Here is a 21,439-nt window from a genome sequence, read left to right as displayed (position 1 = left end):
ATAAAAGGTTCGCAGACCAAACGGATGTCACAAATCTCTTAGTTTGCAGTATTGGGTCTATCGCTGAGGTCTACACTTATCTCTCGGGAAGGTGTAGTATTCGCGGTATCAGACACGATTATGCAAACTACCAGACTAATGAGATCCATTTGATCTCATTTTTCAAAAATTAAAATATACTACTTTTAAAACTCAAACTATATATCTTTTATACTTAAATTAAATCTAAAAAAATTATTTTCATATATCCTATTTTTCAAATAAATCTAATCGATCGAAAAGTTGACCGACAGACATGTTAAGCGAAACTAATATGTTTGGGTGTAAAGTCGCCGATGCACTTATAGATTCGAGCAAAAGGTTGAATATAAGTGGAGAATGCAATCCAGTTAACAAAGGAAGATATCGAAGACTTGCGGGCAAGCTATTAACTATCACACACAAGACCTGATATTTTATACTCAGTCAGTGTAGTAAGCCAACACATGAATGATTCTAGTGATGATCATTTGGAAGTCGAGAACATAATTATGAGATATTTGAAGATTACCCTTGGATATGATTTGCATTTTAAAAGTTCTGAAAACTATGAGATTGAGGTATATACAAATGTCAGTTGGGCAGGAGAGGTATATACAAATGTCAGTTGGGCAGGAGAGGTATATGATAAAAAATCAACCACTGGATGTCGTTCATAAGTCCGGGAAAATCTTATCATCTATAGAAACAATAAGCAAATGGTTGTCTTTTAGAGCAGTGTAGAATTTGAGCACTCGTGCTCTTGCACTAGGAATATGTGAGGGAATGTGAATTCAAAGACAATTTAGGAACCTTAAGGTTGAGACAAAAGACGCAATGATGTTCAGTGATAGCCAAACATCTATTAGCTGCAAGATGACATAATAAATCATATCGAGATTGATCGATGTTTCATCTTAGAAAAAGTTAACAATGGAATTGTTCAATTATGTTATGTTTAAACATGACTTAAGATTGTTGACATTTTCACCAAAATACTAACAAGGGTCATTTATGTTGAGTTGAAGTCCAAGCTTGATCTGCAAAGTATATACAACCCTGTTTGAGGAGAGATTGTAGGAGAGTGCCAATCTGCATATTTGTTTAGGAATGAATTTATTTTCCCCCCTTAGGATATATTTCAATGGTTGTGTTTCCTTTTATTAGATATTTTAATTTTATCTGTTTTTCTATTTGGGCGGGATTCCTAATTTGGAAGGATTACAATTTCTTATTTTGTGGATTGGTATGCCAATCACACTATTATATATGTGTAATAAGGTGTAGTGCATTAGGGTGTACCAATAAATAAAATAATTTTTTCTCAGATTACCACAAATACCAAGAAAACTTAGAATACAGAAAAAAAATGAATTTAATGCACTCTTAAGGTTTCTAGGCAAAAATTTTCCAAAAAGAATAATGGGTAGACCTTAGACAAGATGAATAGAAATTATTCAAAATAATTTGTGAAGAATAGATTCAACACCTTAGATATCACTAAATAGTAACGAATGAATAATTATGATTTTGTAAAATTGACCTCAAGTGTTGGGATAAGGTTAATGATCATAATTTCTTATGATCTGCAAGTGCTTTAATATGCTCTACTATTTTCTTCAACTGCTGTTAGATTTAAGGTGTACTTTCTATACCGCTTAATGTCCTAATGAAAACAAGCAAAATTTTGAGCTAGTAAATACTTAACTATCCATTTTTTTTCTTTGAAAGGGTTAGTTGGTTATGTTTGCCACACCTTTTTATAACTTGCCATTTTTTTAGTTGGCCAACTTTTGTATCTTGCTGCAACAATCTTGAATTATACTTGGCTATTTGTGCTCAGAAGGTGATTGCAATAGCTATGCTCATTATTTAGCTGCTCAAAATGATTTAAAACCTGTCCTTGAATTCAGCTACTGTAGATTGTAGGCTTCAATCCTTCTATTATGGTCGTGATCCTGCATTAAAAAAAACTATTTAAATTATTTTGAGACTGTTTTGTTCCAAAAATGCAGCTTCTGCTTAGAATGGGAGTTTCTGAACTCTCTTGGCTCTGCCACACTGATTAGTTTTCTTAAATATGATGAAGATGGAATCTTGCTTCTGGAAGCCAACAGAATGCTGAGAGCTGGGGGATACTTTGCCTGGGCAGCACAGCCAGTTTATAAACATGAAGAAGCACAGCAAGAAACTTGGAAAGGTAACTTCTGCTTTGAGATTTTCCTTTAAGAAAAAAAATTTACATTGAATGTATTATCTCTTATACTCGAAAATTAAAGGTAGCCTATTCACATTGTATGCATGTATCCTTTAACAGAGATGGAGGACCTGACAGCACGTATTTGTTGGGTACTCGTGAAGAAGGAAGGTTATATTGCCTTATGGCGTAAACCTCTGAATAACACTTGCTACATCAATCGGGATGCTGCAGTACGACCTCCATTATGCAATCCTGATGATAACCCTGATAGTGTTTGGTATTCACCATAATCTCTCACTGACATTCTGCTTACATGAAATAATTCTCAAGAAAAGTTTTCTTTTATTACTGAAAAAACGTATTCCTTGTGTTCAAAATTTTTTATATCCACTTACATAAAAATGAAACATTGATGATTTAAGAATTGAATAGCTAGATTCTTTTTTGGGGCAATTGCATACAGACCACCCAAAACTTCTTATTTACAGATCAACAACCCTCTTTCATGAAATTTTAAAATTCTGACTCAAATATCAAAATTCATGGGAAAAGTCCAACCCATATTTTTCATTTTTATCAAATTCTCAATAGTTTGATAATGGAACACATAAATATGTTGGTTCGGTAGTTCAAAATAATTGCATTGATGGCTAATTTATAAATATAAATGTTTTTGGGTGGTTTTTATGTAATTATCCCTTTTTTTGACATACTGTTAGTCACAACTGAAGAAATAGTAATATTTCTGGCAAGTTAGGGCATTGATAAAGTAGTGAGGCTGTCGCATGTTCTTATGGGATGTTATGGTCTGTTTTTATAATATGATGTGATCGAATGCTATGGTATATTTGTCTTACTTAAAGCTGTATTACATTACATACCAGGAATTGTTGTAATTTTGAGCAACTTAGTGCAAATTATTGTTATGGTTATTTTGTTCTTCAGGTATGTTAATCTGAAAAAATGCATTACCAGACTGCCGGAGAATGGTTTCGGGAGTAATGTGCCATCCTGGCCTGCTCGTTTGCATGTACCGCCACAAAGGCTTCAGAATCTATTAATGGATGCTAACATTGCTAAAAATGAGCTGTTCAAAGCGGAGACCTCCTTTTGGGATGAAGTTGTGGGAAGCTACGTCAGTGCTTTTCACTGGAAAAAATTGAACTTGCGGAATGTTATGGACATGAGAGCTGGATTTGGGGGGTACATACTATTATTTCCTTAGTTTTCTCATTAACTGGATGCAGTCTTCATGCCAAGCATTTATAAAAAAGATTTGGCGAAGGCTTAAAAAGAAAAAAAACTATTTGAGAAAATAACATGAAATTCAAATTGCATTTTGCATTAACATTGGTGACTTGAAGATGATTATGATTTTAGTTGGTGGGGTGGTGGCATTAATTTGAATTCTTTTGACATGCAAGTTGCTGTTGGTCTGTTTTGGGTTTATGATAGCTCTTTTGCGTGCTTGTCTAACTAGGCAGCAAGCTGGACATTGTGAATTGAGATTCTAGCTTCAAAAGAAAACCTTCTGGTTGAAATCATGCATACCAAACAGAGCATGCAGTCACAGTATAAATCTTTTTTACTTGATACATTTGTATGAACATGGCATGAAATTTTTCTTTCGTTCAATTCGGCAAAGCGAAATATGTTCACAAAAGTACTAGATTATATATATATATATATATATATAGATATAGATTACAATATCCAAATTATCCTTTTTAGTCAATTTGTGAATAAAACATTTTTAAATTGTCACATTTATTGTTCATGTCAGAGAATTGTTACTTACTGTTGTCTATTTTCATGGCAGGTTTGCTGCGGCAATGATTGATAACCAGCTTGATAGCTGGGTGATGAATGTTGTTCCCACTAGTGGTCCCAACACATTGCCTTTGATATATGATCGTGGACTTATAGGAGTTGCCCATGACTGGTATGTTATGAATTTGTTATGTTTGCCAATGTTTTTCGAAGTTCCGATTCCATTTTACATTGTAAGTTTTTTATCATTGATGTATTTGCAAATTCCTTAGATTGCTTCAGTGGAATCCATAAATGTAAGTTTTTATGTTTCGGCTATTATTTTCTTTCTTAAAGTTAGCCACAATGTATTTATATAGATGCACATAAGTATATTTGCATAACCATTACATGCATCATTACTTGTTGCATCATCCATTGGTCATATCTTGTTGTGGTTTACACGACAGAATCCATATAAAACTTACTATTAATTAGAATGATTATAAGTTTGCTAAAGACGTGAATTTGAGAAATATGCAATTCAAAATAAAGTGAGAAGATATTGTTCCGTCTAAACCATATACATGTTTCCTATGAGAATTCTTAAGAAGTTAACAACTATAAATTTGTGTTATATAAGTTTATTCAAATTATTGGGAATAATTTGTAAGTTAGAAATATAAGAAAATTTTATCATTAATCCAATTGTTAATGCATTAAATATTATTTTATATCATGAATAAACTTATACTTTGTATTCTTTTTTCTTTCCTTCTCTTCCTTTAATATTCTTATCGGACACATCATCTATATAGCTCTTGACATTGATCTCAAACTTGTTCCTAGAGCTATTGTTGGAGATGAAATATATCTTCTGCTGATGGTAGATATCAAAGATTACTTATGCACTGGAAAGATGGGTTACAAATGATGATTCATGGATTTTTCTACAAAAAATGTTTTGACCGATCTTCTTTACAAATATCCACTAAACGTTCATCTGACTCGAGTTTCTTAAAGTTTAGAATTATTAGCGTGAATCCTTCTCCATTCCTTTTCCTTAGGTTTTTGAACTCATTTTCTAGTTAGCTGTTCCCACTCCTCCTATGACCTCCAGTAGCATATCCTGTTCCCATGATTTCTTTGGTGCTTCTATGACCTTCAGCTATTACTCTTTTATGATTTTTATTATTTTTTTTTTGTTTCTCTCTGTTTTTTTTTTAAGCTGACAGAACTATTTTTGTTGTGTGTGCTGTTATTGTTGGTATCCATTTCTAGCAATGATTGACCGGCTTCATTGTGATACTGGTGATGTTCTCTTGTTCTTCCTTGTCATACTAATAGTGAGAGCAAGATTTGCTGTCTTATGCTGCATTTTTCTATGTTCTCTTTTGATCTTCTCTACGGCATGTATTCTCTTTTATGTTGAAGATCGTTCCAGTCATTTTTTCTCTTCTATTTTTTGCGACTCTGATATAGATTTTTTTTTTAATTTTATCTTATAGAGATTTCAAAGGGGTTTTGTGGTCATAAATAAGAGTTTGTGGCATTTGCAAAGCTCAATCAATATTATTTTCAATAAAATTTTACTTGGATGCGCTATTACTTTTAGTGTTCTTCTCCTTACTCAAGTAAGGGATTTAAAGGATTTTTGAGATAGGTTATCTTTTTGTTTAAGCATAGGGCTTGCTTTTAGCGAATGCTCGCCTCTGGCTTTATTCTTGTTTTTCAATTTCTATGATTGGATTATTCATTTGATTGATATTACTCAGACACAATACAATCTTGTTACAAATACTCAGAATTTCAATTTGCTCCGTAGTTTTTTTTTATTCTGAATTTATATTCATAATTTCTAGTAGAAGGTTTGGATTATCTATTCCCTTTAACAGTAAATAATCGTCAATTAACTAAAGCTTGTGACTACCAGTCCAATCACAATATATTGTTTAGACATGTAACTTTTGATATTAGCGTCCCTAAAGTAAATTTAAATCTAGAAAAAGGCTTGTGATGTTAACACCATAAAACATACCATAAGATTATGCTTGTCGACATATGTGTACAACTTTACAAACCATTAATCATAGATCAATATTTTGATGGTGTATAATACTTCTTCATAGAAAATAGTTTAATGCCATTTATTATACCATTTTTTTAAAGAAAAATAATTGCTCTATATTTTTGTTATTGTAATATAAATTCTCATCATGTATCATTTGATTTTACATTCTTACATGATAAAATCATCAATTACTTATAATATTGTTTAGATTTTTCATTCAATTGCCAACTTTGAGTTTAATGTATTGCTAAATTATTATAAAATAAAATTTGCAATTAATTTTATAAATTATTTTAATATTATAAACTATGATTTCTCATTTTATGTTGTACACAAACTATAGAGAAAAATAATTATTTTCCTCTCAAGTTTAGTTTTAGGTTTTCCACATTCTATGACCTTCAATCATAAAATCACTTTTCGTTTTCATCTACAACTTAAGACTATTTACGCGTCAATGTTTAATTAGTCTTTACAATGATTTATCTTACATCAAACTTGTCAAGTAAAATAAAGATGTGCTTTATGGAAATCAATTAAAAATGACAGTTTTACCCGTATATTTCACCAATCAAAATAAGTTTGTTATTTGGTAGAATTCATGCTGAGTTTTGCTCGACTTAAAGTTATAATTTTTTTACTTTTAATTGGAATTCAAAATTCTCAGCTCAAACTTAAAAATTGAGGCGTGTGTTTGTGTTTAATTTATGAATCTTATATATTATATATTATTGGTTTTAGTGTGTATGGACATTTTGACTCACAATTTGAGTCAACTTGAAACTCCTTTGAACGAGTCACAAATTAAAATTGAATTTAGCTCAAAATTGTTATTAACTCAACCGGGGTGATCAAAGTTGACTCAAGTGCCCAACCAAATTTGAAGTGATTATCTCTCGGTTTTAGGTTTCAGTTAATTTCCATAGCCATAATGTGCCATTAATGGTCAGAATAATTACATTATGAAAATTTAGGTCATTTATGTATCTGTAGCTTTATCTTATGCTGATTTCTTCTCATGTGATCAAAAGTCAACCAGTACATAAAATATGATGTATCGAATGGATAATAAAATATTCTTAAAAATGCTTATAGTATTACAGTTAACAGGATTTAAGGGGATGCCAATTTTGATCATAGTTTGAAGGTCTTACTATGAGACTTACTATGAGATGTAAGTGTGTTTATTTTGAAACTTATTTTTATGTGCTCCATGAAATCCAAAATTAGAGATTATGATCCCTGCTTGTTTTCTTGGGAAAATATGCCCGAAGTTTTGTTCAAATTAAAATGCCCCCACTTTTTATATTGGAGTACTTATTTAGAGTCCGCAACAACTGACATTAGTTTAAACAATATTCAAATACGATTTGAAGCCAGTTCTAATTGCAATTTTTCCGACGATCGAGTTTTGTTAAAATATATATTTTTAGATTTTTTTAATAGGAATTAAATGAATTTCAAGGATGATTTGAGCAAGGTTATCATCAGGTTCAAATACGATAAAGGGATATAAAAAAGTACTATTGGTAGCATTGGAATTAAATTTTTTACAATCTAATATTCATTATAAACTAGCAGAACTTACAAATAAGAAAGTGAATGTACAAGCACTTGAAAATCATCATGATTCAAATTATTCTCATCTAATAGGACAATATGTGAGGCTAAAAATTTTGCTTTTAATGATCTTTATAATAGTGTAGATACTAAGGAGGGTGAAAAATATATGTATAAACTAGCCAAACAAAGAGAAAAGAAAAGTAAAGATTTAACTCAAGTAAAGTGTATTAAAGATGAAAATCAAAAAGTAGGCTTTAAAGAAAACTAAAAGTGGAAAGTTTGTAGGACCTGATGATATCCCAATTGAAGTATGAAAATTTCTAGGAGATTTGGGAGTTTCTTGGCTTACTAAAATATTTAATATTATTTTAAAAACTAAATGTTTTAATGAAGTTTTTGAAAATACGATCGATCTTAGTTATCTTAATATCATTAATAATAATATAACGTTTCATTTTTACCGTTAGGAAAAAAGAAGTTGGGGAGGCTTTAAAGAAAACTAAAAGTGGAAAGTCTGTAGGACCTGATGATATCCCAATTGAAATATGAAAATTTCTAGGAGATTTGGGAGTTTCTTGGCTTACTAAAATATTTAATATTATTTTAAAAAGTAAAAAGATGTCTGAGGAGTGGAGGGAGAGTATTTTAGTCCCCATTTTTAAGAATAAAGAGGATGCACATGAGTGCGCAAATTATAGAGGAATTAAGTTGATATGTCATACTTTAAAATTATGGGAGAGGGTAATTGAACATTGGTTAAGACGTATTACAAAGATTTCTCATAATCAATTTGGATTTATGTCGGGCAAGTCTACTATGGAAGCTATACATTTATTGAGAAGTTTGATGGAGAAGTTCAAACATAATAAGAAGAGTCTACATTTGATTTTTATTGATTTAGAAAAACCATTCGATAAGGTTCCAAGAGATATCCTTTATAGAGTTCTTGAGAAGGTGTTGAAATGATTTATATTCAAGTTATACTAGAGTTGTTACTTGTGTTCGAACTGAAGGAGGATTGACCAAATATTTTCCTATTTCTGTTGGATTACATCAGGGATCGACTTTAAGCCTATATCTTTTTGCTTTAGTTATGGACGGTCTTACTGGGGTCTTACTGCTGGACATTTACTCGAGGATGTTCCTTGGTGTATGCTTTTTGCCGATGATATCCTTCTCGTGGAGAAGACAAGAGAAAAAGCCCAGGAAAATCTTAAATTATGGAGGTCTACATTGGAGTGTAAAGGCCTTCATTTTAGTAGAACTAAAACTGAATACATGGAATGTAATTTTAGTAGCAGCAGCTCTAGTGATAGGAGTGTAAATTTGAGTGATCAAATTATTAAAAGGTGTGAACGATTTAGGTGTCTCGGGTCTGTTGTTCAAAGCGATGGTGCATAGATGGGGATGTTAATAGTAGAATTCAAGTTGGTTGGTTGAAGTGGAGGAATGCTTTGGGCGTTTTGTGTGATAGAAAAGTACCACTTAGACTGAAAGGAAAAACTTAGACTGAAATACCACTTAGACTGAAAGGAAAATTTTATAAGACGGTGGTGAGACCTACAATACTATATGGCGTTGAATGTTGGCCTTTAAAAGATGAGCATAATACTAAGTTAAGTGTTGCCGAGATGAGAATGATTAGATGGATGAGTGTTTTACACTTAAAGACAAAATTCGAAATGATTATATCCGTGAAAGGGTTAGTGTAGCTCCTATGACAGACAAAATTAGAGAAAGTTGTCTTAGATGGTTTGGTCACATAAGGGTCGACCATTTGATGATCCGATTAGGAGAGTATATGTTTTAGATTCGACTTATGTTAAGAAAGGCAGGGGTAGACCCAGTAAGACTTGGGCTTATTATATAAAAAATGATCTTAATTTATTAGAACTAAATGAAAATATGACACTAAATATGACGGAATGGAGAAAAAGGATTCATGTAGCCGACCCCACCTAGTGGGATTAAGGCTTTGTTGTTGTTGTTGTTGTAATAGGACATGATAGTGAGTTGTTCTGTTTGTGACTGAAACTTTATTACAAAAGGCTAACGTTTATATTAAACTTCAACAGCTCATTTGTCAGATATTGATCAATACAAAGATTATATAATGCCAAATATTGTGTTATTGTCTCAAATGTTAAACTCAATGAGGTCATTAGCTTAAGATTGCCTAATAATTTTCTTCATCACACACCTAGCTCTTCATGTGATCCGACTAATGTAATGTCTTTCTATTGTTATGATTAAAGCATATTTCTACATACAATTTACAACTCAAATAAGTCAATTTCAAGAGATAGTGAGGACAAATTATACAATTTGTACGTACTTGAATAATGATTAAACTTTATTCAAACTTATTTGAACCTTATTTGATCTCATTCGAATGTACTTAAAATTTGCTCGAACTATGTTCAAAATTTGTTATCCGTATAATCGAGCTTGTTGGACCATCAAATCATATTTTAACTTTAATCTAACTTTGTTCAGTTCTTATTCAAAGAGGGTTTTAATTTAATCGAACATTTTTCCAAACATTGTTTTGGAAAGTTTAAACAAGATTAGATCAATCGTCGAGCAAGGTTTGATCAATATGTGAAGTAGGTATTGTGATAAATAATGTTATTTTTGGTTTAAGTTATAGAGCGTGAATGATGTTTTCACGCATAACCAAATGTATAACATTGCTAACACGAGAGAGGGAAAATTTTCCATTAGACACGAACGGCAATCATTGGTGACGGAGAAGGTGTTTGGAATAGAAAAAGTCGAGCAACTTCTTGCTCGAAGGCTTGCTTATATGCTTGCTCGATAATTCGAATTTTATGAAGTGGGTGCATTTTGATTCAAAACAAAATTTTTGCATATTTCTCTATTATAATGTTTAAAAATCAATTTTTCATTTACACCCACATTACATCCTCTGTGTTTGTAGTTTCAGGTTTGTATGTGAGTAGTTTATTTGACTTCATTGTTTCCAAATGAAATTTTGACCACCTATTCAAGTTGTAGTAACTATTGAAACAAGTCATGATTGAATAAAGGTTTGGGGCAGGTTTGGGAGCCCTTTCTTTTGGCATCCATCTTCGGAATGGCGAACCAAGCGTTTGGGAGCAAGTTTTTCACGCGTGTTTCGCGGATGGGGGCCTCAGATCGGCGAAAGCTGTAACAAAGGGAGGGCTCTGCATTCCACTCCGGAAGCTCAATTGTGAATGGTTTTTGCTATCGCTGTCCCTCTTCATTTCGCAGAATACTTGGCCTATATCCCTGCTAATACCCCTGGCCCCCTCCCCCCAATTGTCACCAGTGTCGTTCGGGCTGAAATCGAATTGCGTTCGCTTCCCTCTGTTGTCGGTGCCATCGAATCCAACTGCCTTTCTCCATTGAAGGTTTTTTTTTTTTTATGGTTTTTTTTTTCCATTTTCGGTTTATCTCTGCTTCATAGCCTCGATCGACTTCTGTATTGGGTTATGAGCAGTGTTTTTCTATCTTTTTAGAGAATTTTTGCCGAACTTGTATTTTGTATGCTTGTTCTGATGTTACTAAGTCAATATGCTTGCACTTTCCTTTTCTTCAGTACAGAGAAACATTTTGGGGGGAGAAATTGGAGCAATGATTATATTTTTTTATTTGAAAGATTTATACCATTGGAAATGTCTATATTCGGATGCAAACTTGAATGGTACATGACAGATAAATTAGTAGTATCTAATTACCTCTTGATCAATCAGGAGAAGTTATGGAAGGATAGATATATGATCGCTATTTTTTTGTCTTTTAGATAATTTTTATTGGACTTGTTTTGTGTATACCTGTTCAGATTTTAATAGGTCAATTTGCTTGCGCTTGCCTATTCTTCAGTGCAAAGAAACATTTTGGGGGAGAAATTTTAGCGCCGGTTATTTTTTCTTTTTTATTTGAAAGATTTATATCATTGGGCAAAACAAATTTTCTCATTAGAAACAGCTGCTGATTCTCCAAGAAGCAGGCAACTGCCCCCACACACACCCTTAGTTTTCTTCTCAATTCCTAATAAATAAATGCCAAGATGGTTATTCCCATTTCCAACGTCCAGATTTTCTTTAAATTTTCATATTGCTATCATTAAACGTATGGTGAAATTTTTATTCTAAGCCATACATCTCATCCAATGAGTTTTTAATGAGTCTCTGTTATGTGCAGGTGCGAACCATTTGATACATATCCTCGAACTTACGATTTATTGCATGCATTTGGTCTGTTCTTCACAGAGCAGAAAAGGTAACTAAACGTCGCAAGGCTTTTTCTTGACTTAAATAGAAACATGGTGATACAAGCTTCAGTGCCAACTTAACTATCAGCAGGATAAGAATATCATGATTGGCATCAGCTAATTTGCTACACACACACACACGCACAAAAGAAGTACCAGCCAATTCTTATGAATTTACATATCTAACAGAAACTTCAATTTTTACACATATGCCACCTTATACATGAAATGGTATGTTCCTCATTTTAAAAGTTAAAACAGTTGTATTTTTTATGTGCTATGCAAGTTCTGGGTGGTACAAGATATGTAAATACAAAAAAAAAAAAAAAAAAAACTTTAACATTCATTAATCCTTTTTATCTAACTTGATATGAAACCTATTGGAAAATAGAAGAAACCTAAAATATTAGCAACAGCGAAAAAGAGGGTAGAATAGAAAAAAAGGGACAATTACATAAATAGTACTGAAAATTTAGCAATTTATAAAACTATCCCCTTTTCATCCAATTTTAAAATTCTCGCTTAAATACCAAAATTCATGATAAAATCTCAACTCATATTTTTCATTTTCATGAAATTTGCAATGGTTTGATCATATAACGCTTAAAAGCATCGGTTCAATAGGTCAAAAAAATGACGCTGGTACTAGTTCTGTAAATAGCAATATTTCGATGCAGGTAAACATCCCTAGAAAAAAAAAAAAGACCAACACAAAAATTTATTCTAATTGATGGTTATATCTTATTTCTTTTGTGAAAAGTTTTGTTATGATCTGATTATGAAAAATACTCTAATTTCTCCAATGTTTTACATAAAGCCGGAACTCATCTCTTTATAGAGAAAAAAACCAGTGCAGCTAAAATACAATAAAATTCGCAAAACTATACTCATGACTTTAGATTGAACAGCACATTCTTGAAGTAAAATTAAAAAAGATGTCAAATTTCATATCCCATCTGTTCATTATGTTGCGTTTCATTATCTTGTTTGTATCAGGAAATTTCAGGCTTCAAAATTTAACCTTCTTATGTGGCTTTTGCAGGTGTAACATCACTTCCATCTTATTAGAAATGGACCGAATTCTAAGACCCGGTGGGCGTGTATATATTCGCGATTCTAAAGGCATAGTTAATAAGATTCAAACAATCACAAAGGCTATGGGATGGAGATCAGACCAACGTGACACATCCGAAGGTCCTTATGCTAGCAGGAGAATCCTAATATGCCAGAAATAGACGCTTCCATCTTCTTTTTGTTCTAATTCCAAAAAATCTTTGAGGTCAACGGCAGAGTCATTTTGTGAAGCAAATTTTGTGCAATCTTTTCCATAATTTTTTTTTTTAAATTGATTGTAAAGTAGGAGTGACTGATTCTATCAACTCTTTTTTTCTTCATAGGATTTGTTGAATAGTTGATATAGTGATCATGTTTTTTGCTGTTTTATTTTAGAGGATATTTGAAACTAGGTTCTTTCAATGGATACTGTAACATAAGTTAATAGATCGTAAGGTAGGTAATGTGTGCATGTTCAGTTCAGAGACATGGAGTTGTTCTTATCGATGATATTCTCATAAAAGCTCCAACATAGAAATAAATTCTCATAGAAATGATCCATCAAGTGCTCCTTGATCTTGCAGATCGACCTCTGTTGATAAATTATTTTCTTCAGTATTATCCATATAATTTTCTACCATGATTGCTGATCTAAATGCTTCATAGTTTGTTGTATCCGTTTTTTGAATCGCAACGAACACCGTATATCTTATCTTGGATCAATCAAAATGCACGTTTGTTGGGTTTAATACAATTGAGAATAGGCACAAACCATTGGTGTTGAGGGAGTTGATTGAGTTGTGGGACAAAGAGGAAGCCCTCATGGGATAAGTGGGAGCAGTGCTCTCCATCAAATGCTTTGTTGGTTCATGATTCACCACGAGGATGTATATATATATATATATATAAGAATATTTACAGTCATACTAAAAAATTATTATGTATCTACATATATAGCATTTAAACTGTCATATTTACATGGATGACACTCAAATATTTATTATATATCACAACTAACAAATATTAAAAGTAAAATGCTTTATATATATGGATATATATATCCTCATATAAATCGATAGAAGATGATAGAAGATGTGAAATGCTAGAAGTCCTAAAATTACAAGAGGGCCTTACATGCTAGAACATCAACCAACAAAGCATTTGATCATGGAGGGTAGTATTCCCCCTTGTCCCATACATGGAAGTGTGGCTTCCTCTTTGTCCCACAACTTGATCAAGTCCCTCAACACTAATGGTTCATGCACATTTTCAATTGATTAAAACCAATAAATGTGCATCTAAATTAATCTTCCATAAGATAGGATCTTTAATGTGCATGATGCAAAAAACAGATGCAACAAATTTATAGATAATATTGAAGAAAATAATTTATCAAAAGATCAAGTCGATTTGCAAAATAAATTTTTTTTGTTAATAAGGATTAGAATTATGATTAATACAATATGAATAATAAATAGAATGCATATACAAAATAATACAAAAATTTCAAGACTTAAAATTGTGCAATTTCAAATGTCTTTAGAATCATAAAAGGCTATATCTTTCTTTGATTAATAATTGCCACTACAAACATGCTTTTATAAAGATGGAAGAATGGAGCAACAAGGAAACTTGGTAAAGGAGAATATATTTTATAATGAGAATATAATATAATAGTAAATAATAAAAATTCATAATAAATACTAATCACATGCAATAATATTATATTATAGTAATATAATAATTATAAGAACTCTTAACATTCCTCAATAATGGGGGTATATTCTCTCATCTATATATGGGAAAGAGAATATCATTATAAGGAAAGTAGAACAATGAATGATATCTTTCCCAATTAAAAAAATGTATCACAATAATCAATAACATGGATCTCTAATAAATATTGAGTAATAAAAAATTTAATATGGTAATATAATAATAATAACTCCAAAAGATTTAAATTAGGTAATTTATATTTTACAATATTTTGAGATAGTTGTGATTAATAAAATCACAGTACTGAAAATCTCCAAATTATTGAAGTTTATATTATTATGAATTTCTATACAAAATCATATTTAGTTAGCTGCATTTGCCTATGCATATGTGTGTGTGTGTGTGTTAAAGGAATGACCTGAGACTACTGTAAATGTGCAACTCAAACAGACTAATCTGACAAACATAAGATCATCAAATTTTGAGACTATTAAAATCACGACATGATAAAAAAAAAATCTAATAAAATGATTGAGAGTGACTGAATGAGCAATTCATATTGTGCACAATTTGTAATTTGCAATCTATTTGGATACAAATGCGCAAGAGTTCACATAATATTGAGATATTTCTTTCGCAAATATTCTAATCAGAAAAAAAAAAAATCATAGATAAATAAAAATTATAGCATTTTTTATGTGATTAGGCAATGAATCCATTTGTTTTATCATTTGTACAAATCACAAACACCCACGTGCTGGCAAACATGCAAGTCCATGGTCCCATTATACATGTGTGCACATGGGGTGCTCATAGCCACACACGTAAGCATGCGCACACAACAACAACAATGTCTTCATCCCATCAAGTGGGATTGGCTACATAATCCTTCTTCATTGCGTCCTAATGAGTGTCGTATTTTCACTTAAATTTTAATATATTAAGATCATTTCTTCTTTTCAAGTGTACCTTTTGTCTTCTTGACATAAGACATGCATGCACACACGTATTGAAAATTTTGAGATTGATTTTAGCATTACATATGAGTGATTATCTTTCATCTTAAATTATAACGCCAGAAGATATAGTTGTCTATTAAGCTAGATGATGCTTTGAGAAAATTTTTCCAAGTTATAAGGATCGATATATTAATTTTGAAGGAATTTTTATTTCCCAAATAGTCTGATACATCAAGCATTTTTTTTCATATATGAATACCCTCTATAGATGAGGAGAAAGCCTATGCTTTCTCCTTCTCTTGTTGGTTTAAATTTCTTCTCTTAAAAAAAATGTTAAAACATTCTCCTATTTAGGCGGAAAGTCCTTCCCCTTTACAGAGTCTAATGTCCCGTAATAAATTCTTCTCTTAAAAGATGTGTCAATTGCAATATGAAAAACCTAAATTATAGTTTAAAAGAAATATCCACCACTCATAAATAGATGTAATAAAAAATAGCAAGATAATAACATGAAAAACACAACAAGATAATACCACGGCCAGTCGGTTGTAATCCACGGTATAAGACCCCCTCAGGTCGAGGGTTTGAATCCTCTCTGGCATAGTTGGTCTTCAAGAGGTGGTACTCGAATTGTTAGACACATTAGGGGTGGTTGGAGGCTCCTATAATAGCCTCCGATCATTCATTTTTATTAAGATATATATATAGACTGTGCCTTATATATATAATATCTTTTCTAGTGTGACTATGGCTTATATATTATCTTATTTTGCTAAAGCTAGTAGTGTTTAGCAACATCATTACCTTGACTAATCCAAGGGAAAGTTTTATTTGGATACCAATATGTGGTTCTGTTTGAAAGTTGTCCTTTATTACACCTTTTCTTTACTTCCATATAAATTTCCACTTGCTACTGTTTCTTTTTTATTTTCTGTATAGGATAGCTTCATCTTGGATAACTAGCATTTATATGATTACTTGAGTTAGACAGCTTTGGATTAGTTAAGAATTTATGTGGTCAGCTTCGTCACACACACTGGATGCTCTGTTTGTTGTATACTGGATGGAATTAGCATTTCTTGGTTTCATGAGTTCAACTGGTTGGAATATGGATGAATTTTCCGGATCATCTTCTTCATACATTTTTGATTGAGGTCGAATTAGTTCATTACAAACTTATACTATGCTGGCACAAATCCAGTTGCATTGGTTTGCTCTGGAAGCTTTTAACTGTTCTGGAGAATTTGGATTGATATAGGCTATGAGGAAACATTTGAAATGTTTACCCTTGTATGCTTGGGAGTGCAACTAGGATGACTACCATATAAGCATTGCTTCGCTGATATCTTCAAATATTTTCTTCCTTCTATTTTTGGTGGGGTAGGAATCCAATTTTTGGTCCTATGGAAGTATTTTTCTGTTTTCCTTTTTATTAATATATATATATATATATATATAGCTTGATCTTAATTTGAAGTCAATAGCAAACTTAATTCAACAAGTTTAAACCTAGCTTGTTTAAAAGAATCGAGTTGAAATAATGTTATAATTAAACCCTAAACAAAAATAATAAAAAATTACTTGATATTAAATATTAAATATCAATTATTAAATATTATTAATAATTTAAATGAAAATTTTTTTAAATTTTATTATATTTTAAGTTTGGTATTTTTTTTAATCCATCCGATCGGAGAGCTAAGTAGAGTTGAAGATGGTTTGTACTTTGGTTGTTCGCTCATCGATCTTAATTTATGAGCCACTTATTTGAGAAGCCTAAACAAGCTCACAAACCAAATTGGCTCGCTTAAATCCCTAATTGTATCACCCCCCTTAAACAGTCTCTTTATAAATGAGAAATTGTCATAAAAAAATGTCACGAATGATGTTCACTTAGGAAGAGGGTGTGCACCAAAAATAATATATAAACACCATATCTACATCTTGCGATTATATTCTATTTACATCAAATTCATATATTCTCATCTTTTCGAAAAAATATTACGTCCACCAAAGTAGACATGACATGATCACACGCCAAACTGTCATCCAGACAAAGGACATACATAATACTCTCCACATTTCAAGCACTCATTGCTATATGCATGTCATTATAAAATAAAATACACTTCATCTCAGACTCCCACCACATTGGTTCTTTCTTTACTTGCATTATCCTTAGGATTAGCCCACTCACTTTGTGAGACGCCCTTACAATCATTAGATTTGCTTTATGATTAGTGTCATGCAAGAATTTTATATAGCACAGATCTCAAAGCAATCTAAAGCTCATCTTTACCAAAACTTATATTGATGATTTTCTTAGTTCTATCTTTCAATACTATAGTTTCCTTCTCAGATCCACAATCACGACGGTAACGTTATCCGCGCTTCCCCTCGCCAGCGCCAGCTTCGTTAACAAGGTCGCGGCGTCCGAGCAAGCCTTATCGGAAGTCTCGGCCGACACGTCACCCTTAACCTCACCCCTCCCGCTCCTCCGCAGACACATCCTAACGATCTCGCACGCCGTCACGTTCGTCACCACGTCCCACAGGCCGTCACTCGCCAGAATCAGAAACTCGTCCTCCTCCTTCCTCTCCGTCACCGTCACCTCCGGCTCCGCCGTCACGTACGGCTTCAGATAACCATCCCCTGTTACGAAATTACGACAAGACCGTTTAATTAATTTTGAATTATGCTGAAAAAGCTTTAATAAAAATGCTAGAATTTCTCATTAAAGCTTCTGAATGAATGTAATATGAAGATAATTAACATCATACCAATGATGTTAAGAGTTTCTAGTCAGTGTTCTCACAAATTTGTTAACATTTTAAGGAATAATTAAAACAGATTATAATGATGATTAGAACATGACAATAGCCTTTCACTTAATTTTTAATGAAATAATGAAATGGCAGCTAAAGAAATTTGTTGTATTTAAATTTGAGTTATATTTACGTAAGTATTAGATTTTAGACATTAGAAATGTATGTAAATCACCGACAATAATTTATTTTGAGGAATGTATGAAACTGCCCCAAAATTAATTTTTTTTAAATAAAAAATATTCTTATCAATGTGCAGGTAAAATAATGGAGTAAATGCTCGTGTCAACATGAAAAAAGCTTTAAGTTTCAGCTGGAAACGAATTGGAATTACATAAAGAGTTGATCGATATAAATCGATTCATGTTCATGGATGATTCGAGTAAAATTTATTTATTTATTTTTTTGCAATTATGGCTTCCTTTAATTCCATAAAAACCAAACAAAGCTTAAAATTTTGAACCAATATAATTGCTAAAAAAGAAGCTTACCAATCGCACGTGACATCGCAAGAACACCTTGAACGCGTGGCCCGTCCCAGAAGATAACCCGACCGCCGGCCGCCTGAATCCGCTGCAACTCATCAGGTCTGTCGGGCTGTGAATGGTTCAAAACCAAATTCGTTAGTTTGGAACTTGGTAGACACAGGAGATGATTATCTAATCTCATAGAATTATAAGCAAAGTTATAGAATCTACCTTGTGGTCGATGGAGAGCGGCACAGTGGCGCCTCTCCGGCAAAGAACCGCCCTTGAATCGCCGCAGTTAGCAACAACGATTTGCTCCGGCGCCACAACTGCGACAACAGCGGTGGATCCGACGTGTTCACACTTCGGCGTCTGTAGCTCGCACCGGCAGGTAGTATTCCGTCGCTCGCCGGCAGCTCCTCCCCAAATCACGACCTCCTCATCCATCCGCGCGAAACTTCGATCCATCACTTTTTTCCACTCCGTTGGTGAAGGCGGCATACCCGATTCCAACTTCTCTACTTCTTCCTCCACCATCTCGTGCATCCGATCCTTGCACCACGCAGCCACCTAATAAAAAAACAATAATCACAACCTCAAACGATCAGATCGAGCCTGTATCTAACTTGATTTCAAAAAAATACTTGGCTTAATCCCAAGCTTACATGTGAGCAGCCGTGGCCATCGAAAACGCCGAAGAAACTATGCTTTCCTCCACATGCTTTGAGGTAATCCGGCCAGATGGATACCGCGTCTTCCATCTCTCTGCGCAAGCCGCACACCGAAGTCATGCCGTACCTCGGCGACCGCACCGATGCAGCCTCCTCCTCCTCATCGGAGTCTTTTTTGAAGGATTCAACCGTTGGAACTACGGAGATGTCAGGCCTCTGCCTCTTGCGGTTAAGATCTACTGGTCTAGCCATGGATTCCACGCCGGCGATGCATCTCAACCTTCGGATCTGCATCCTCCGCCGCCTCGCTGCCTGAGTGTCCTTCTCGCATGGCTTCATCGTCGTTGCAGTCGCCGCTGCTGTAGCCTCTATCCCCGTGATTTCTAAGCAAATCTCGGCCATCGGTCGCGCCCACTAGATTTTCCACGAAATGCCGCTGCTGCGCCATTAAAAAAGGCTACTTCGGCCACCAACAAGCAGTGAGCAGTCTCGGGCAGTGCGGGTAGCTCGGGCAATTTTACGCAGCAACTTTACTGCCCGACATCATTTTTTCCGCGATCATCACCGTCCATCTGTCGAAGCGAATCTCCCTTCTTAAAAGTTCGGGACACGTGTACTCCAATCCAGCAAGCTACAGTATTTGCCCGGGACAGATGTCGCACGTCTCGCTTGCGTGAATTGTTTTTTACAATATGGTTAGATACTTATTCGGACGGCGGATATTGACTTATTGTATGGACACGTGGGTATCAGATATCAACTCAAAAAATAAAATTATTTTATTTTTATTATATATATATATATCTAAATATATTTTTTTTTTTTTCCTTCTTCTCGGAAGATGAATTGGAATGGCCTTCGTCGGAGATTTTTTACCTGTCGCGAGTAATCACGTGGCACTTGGACCTTGGCTGACGCGCTGGACCGGCTTGTTGGGAGAAAAATAGATAATGCAGCAGTGCTTCGTAAGAAGTACAAGATATTTTCTGTGAATAACAAAATAATCTTGTAAATATTAATTGTTCTTATTTTTAAATAAAAATATTAAAAAATTTACACGGCCTGCACATACATAAAATGTTGCTCATTAATCTTTTCGATACTCTCTCTCTCACACACACACTCACGCACCAATTTTCTGAATGACACTACTCCCTAAACATATATATCGAAGATTAACTAATCACACATGTGTGTGTATTACGAGATCTAATATACCAGTTGATAATATATATATATATATATATAAATCAAATAAGAGAACGGTCGGCGACATGACAAAACACACAAATTTAGGTGGTTCGACAAATTTTCTACGTCTACAGAGTTGCAGATGATTTTACTATTTGAGGAATTTACACAATCTCGACTTACAAGACAAGAGGAATCTCTCACTCTTCATTGATCTCTATCTTCTTCTCTCTCAGTTCTTCTCTCTCTATACCGAGATACACCAAGATATGCCGAAATAGACAAACTTACAAGAGAAATAAATTCAATTTCTCTTCTGCCACAAGCCACCAAGAAGAAGCCTAGGGAGAACAATCTTCTTCTTCTTCCTTCTTCTTTCTTCTGCCACAAGGAACTGCTCCTCGTTACACTTCTCTTCCTCTGCCCCGAGGAAACCTTTCTCTATCTCGAGGAAACCGAAAAAGAACTCAAAGTGTGACTACAAAACCAAAAGAGATCCCTCCGAAGTTTTTATCAGGAACAGGAAGGAGCAAAGAGATGTTTCACTTCACAAAAGATGAAAACGAGAGTGATTATTTGTAAAGATGTGTGATTCTCCAAAGTAAAGTAACCGTTCAAGCATAGTGAACCGAGCTCCACCGTTTCTAACACACACACGCGCGCGCGCGCGCGCACACACACACACACACACACACACA

General features: G+C 33.5%; 2 protein-coding genes across 3 annotated transcripts in view; one reads left to right on the top strand and one right to left on the bottom strand.

The window, feature by feature from the left end:
• The window catches only part of LOC110031363 (probable methyltransferase PMT11), a 38,819-nt gene extending 25,362 nt beyond the window's left edge, over positions 1-13,457 (top strand). The window contains exons 4-9 of one of the 2 annotated variants that reach the window (XM_020734529.1): positions 2,108-2,218; positions 2,336-2,495; positions 3,164-3,421; positions 4,038-4,160; positions 11,790-11,867; positions 12,902-13,457. In XM_020734529.1, coding sequence (XP_020590188.1) covers positions 2,108-2,218; positions 2,336-2,495; positions 3,164-3,421; positions 4,038-4,160; positions 11,790-11,867; positions 12,902-13,094 — 923 coding nt within the window. In that variant the 3' untranslated portion in view covers positions 13,095-13,457. Of the gene's footprint in view, positions 1-2,107; positions 2,219-2,335; positions 2,496-3,163; positions 3,422-4,037; positions 4,161-10,662; positions 10,997-11,789; positions 11,868-12,901 lie in introns of those variants that run through there. The other variant, XM_020734528.1, reaches the window with a different exon arrangement.
• Positions 13,458-17,537: 4,080 nt separating this feature from the next.
• On the bottom strand, positions 17,538-20,010 carry LOC110031377 (probable protein phosphatase 2C 24). Its single transcript, XM_020734547.1, has 4 exons — positions 19,545-20,010; positions 19,111-19,449; positions 18,904-19,009; positions 17,538-18,239 (listed from the first exon to the last, which is right to left on the bottom strand). The coding sequence occupies exons 1-4, from the start codon at positions 19,950-19,952 to the stop codon at positions 17,929-17,931; spliced, it is 1,164 nt and encodes a 387-aa protein (XP_020590206.1). The 5' UTR covers positions 19,953-20,010; the 3' UTR covers positions 17,538-17,928.
• Positions 20,011-21,439: the final 1,429 nt, after the last annotated feature.

Source organism: Phalaenopsis equestris, unplaced genomic scaffold, assembly GCF_001263595.1.
Source record: "Phalaenopsis equestris unplaced genomic scaffold, ASM126359v1 Scaffold000803, whole genome shotgun sequence".
NCBI classification, from domain to species: Eukaryota; Viridiplantae; Streptophyta; class Magnoliopsida; order Asparagales; family Orchidaceae; genus Phalaenopsis; species Phalaenopsis equestris.
This window is presented reverse-complemented; position numbering and strand designations above follow the sequence as displayed.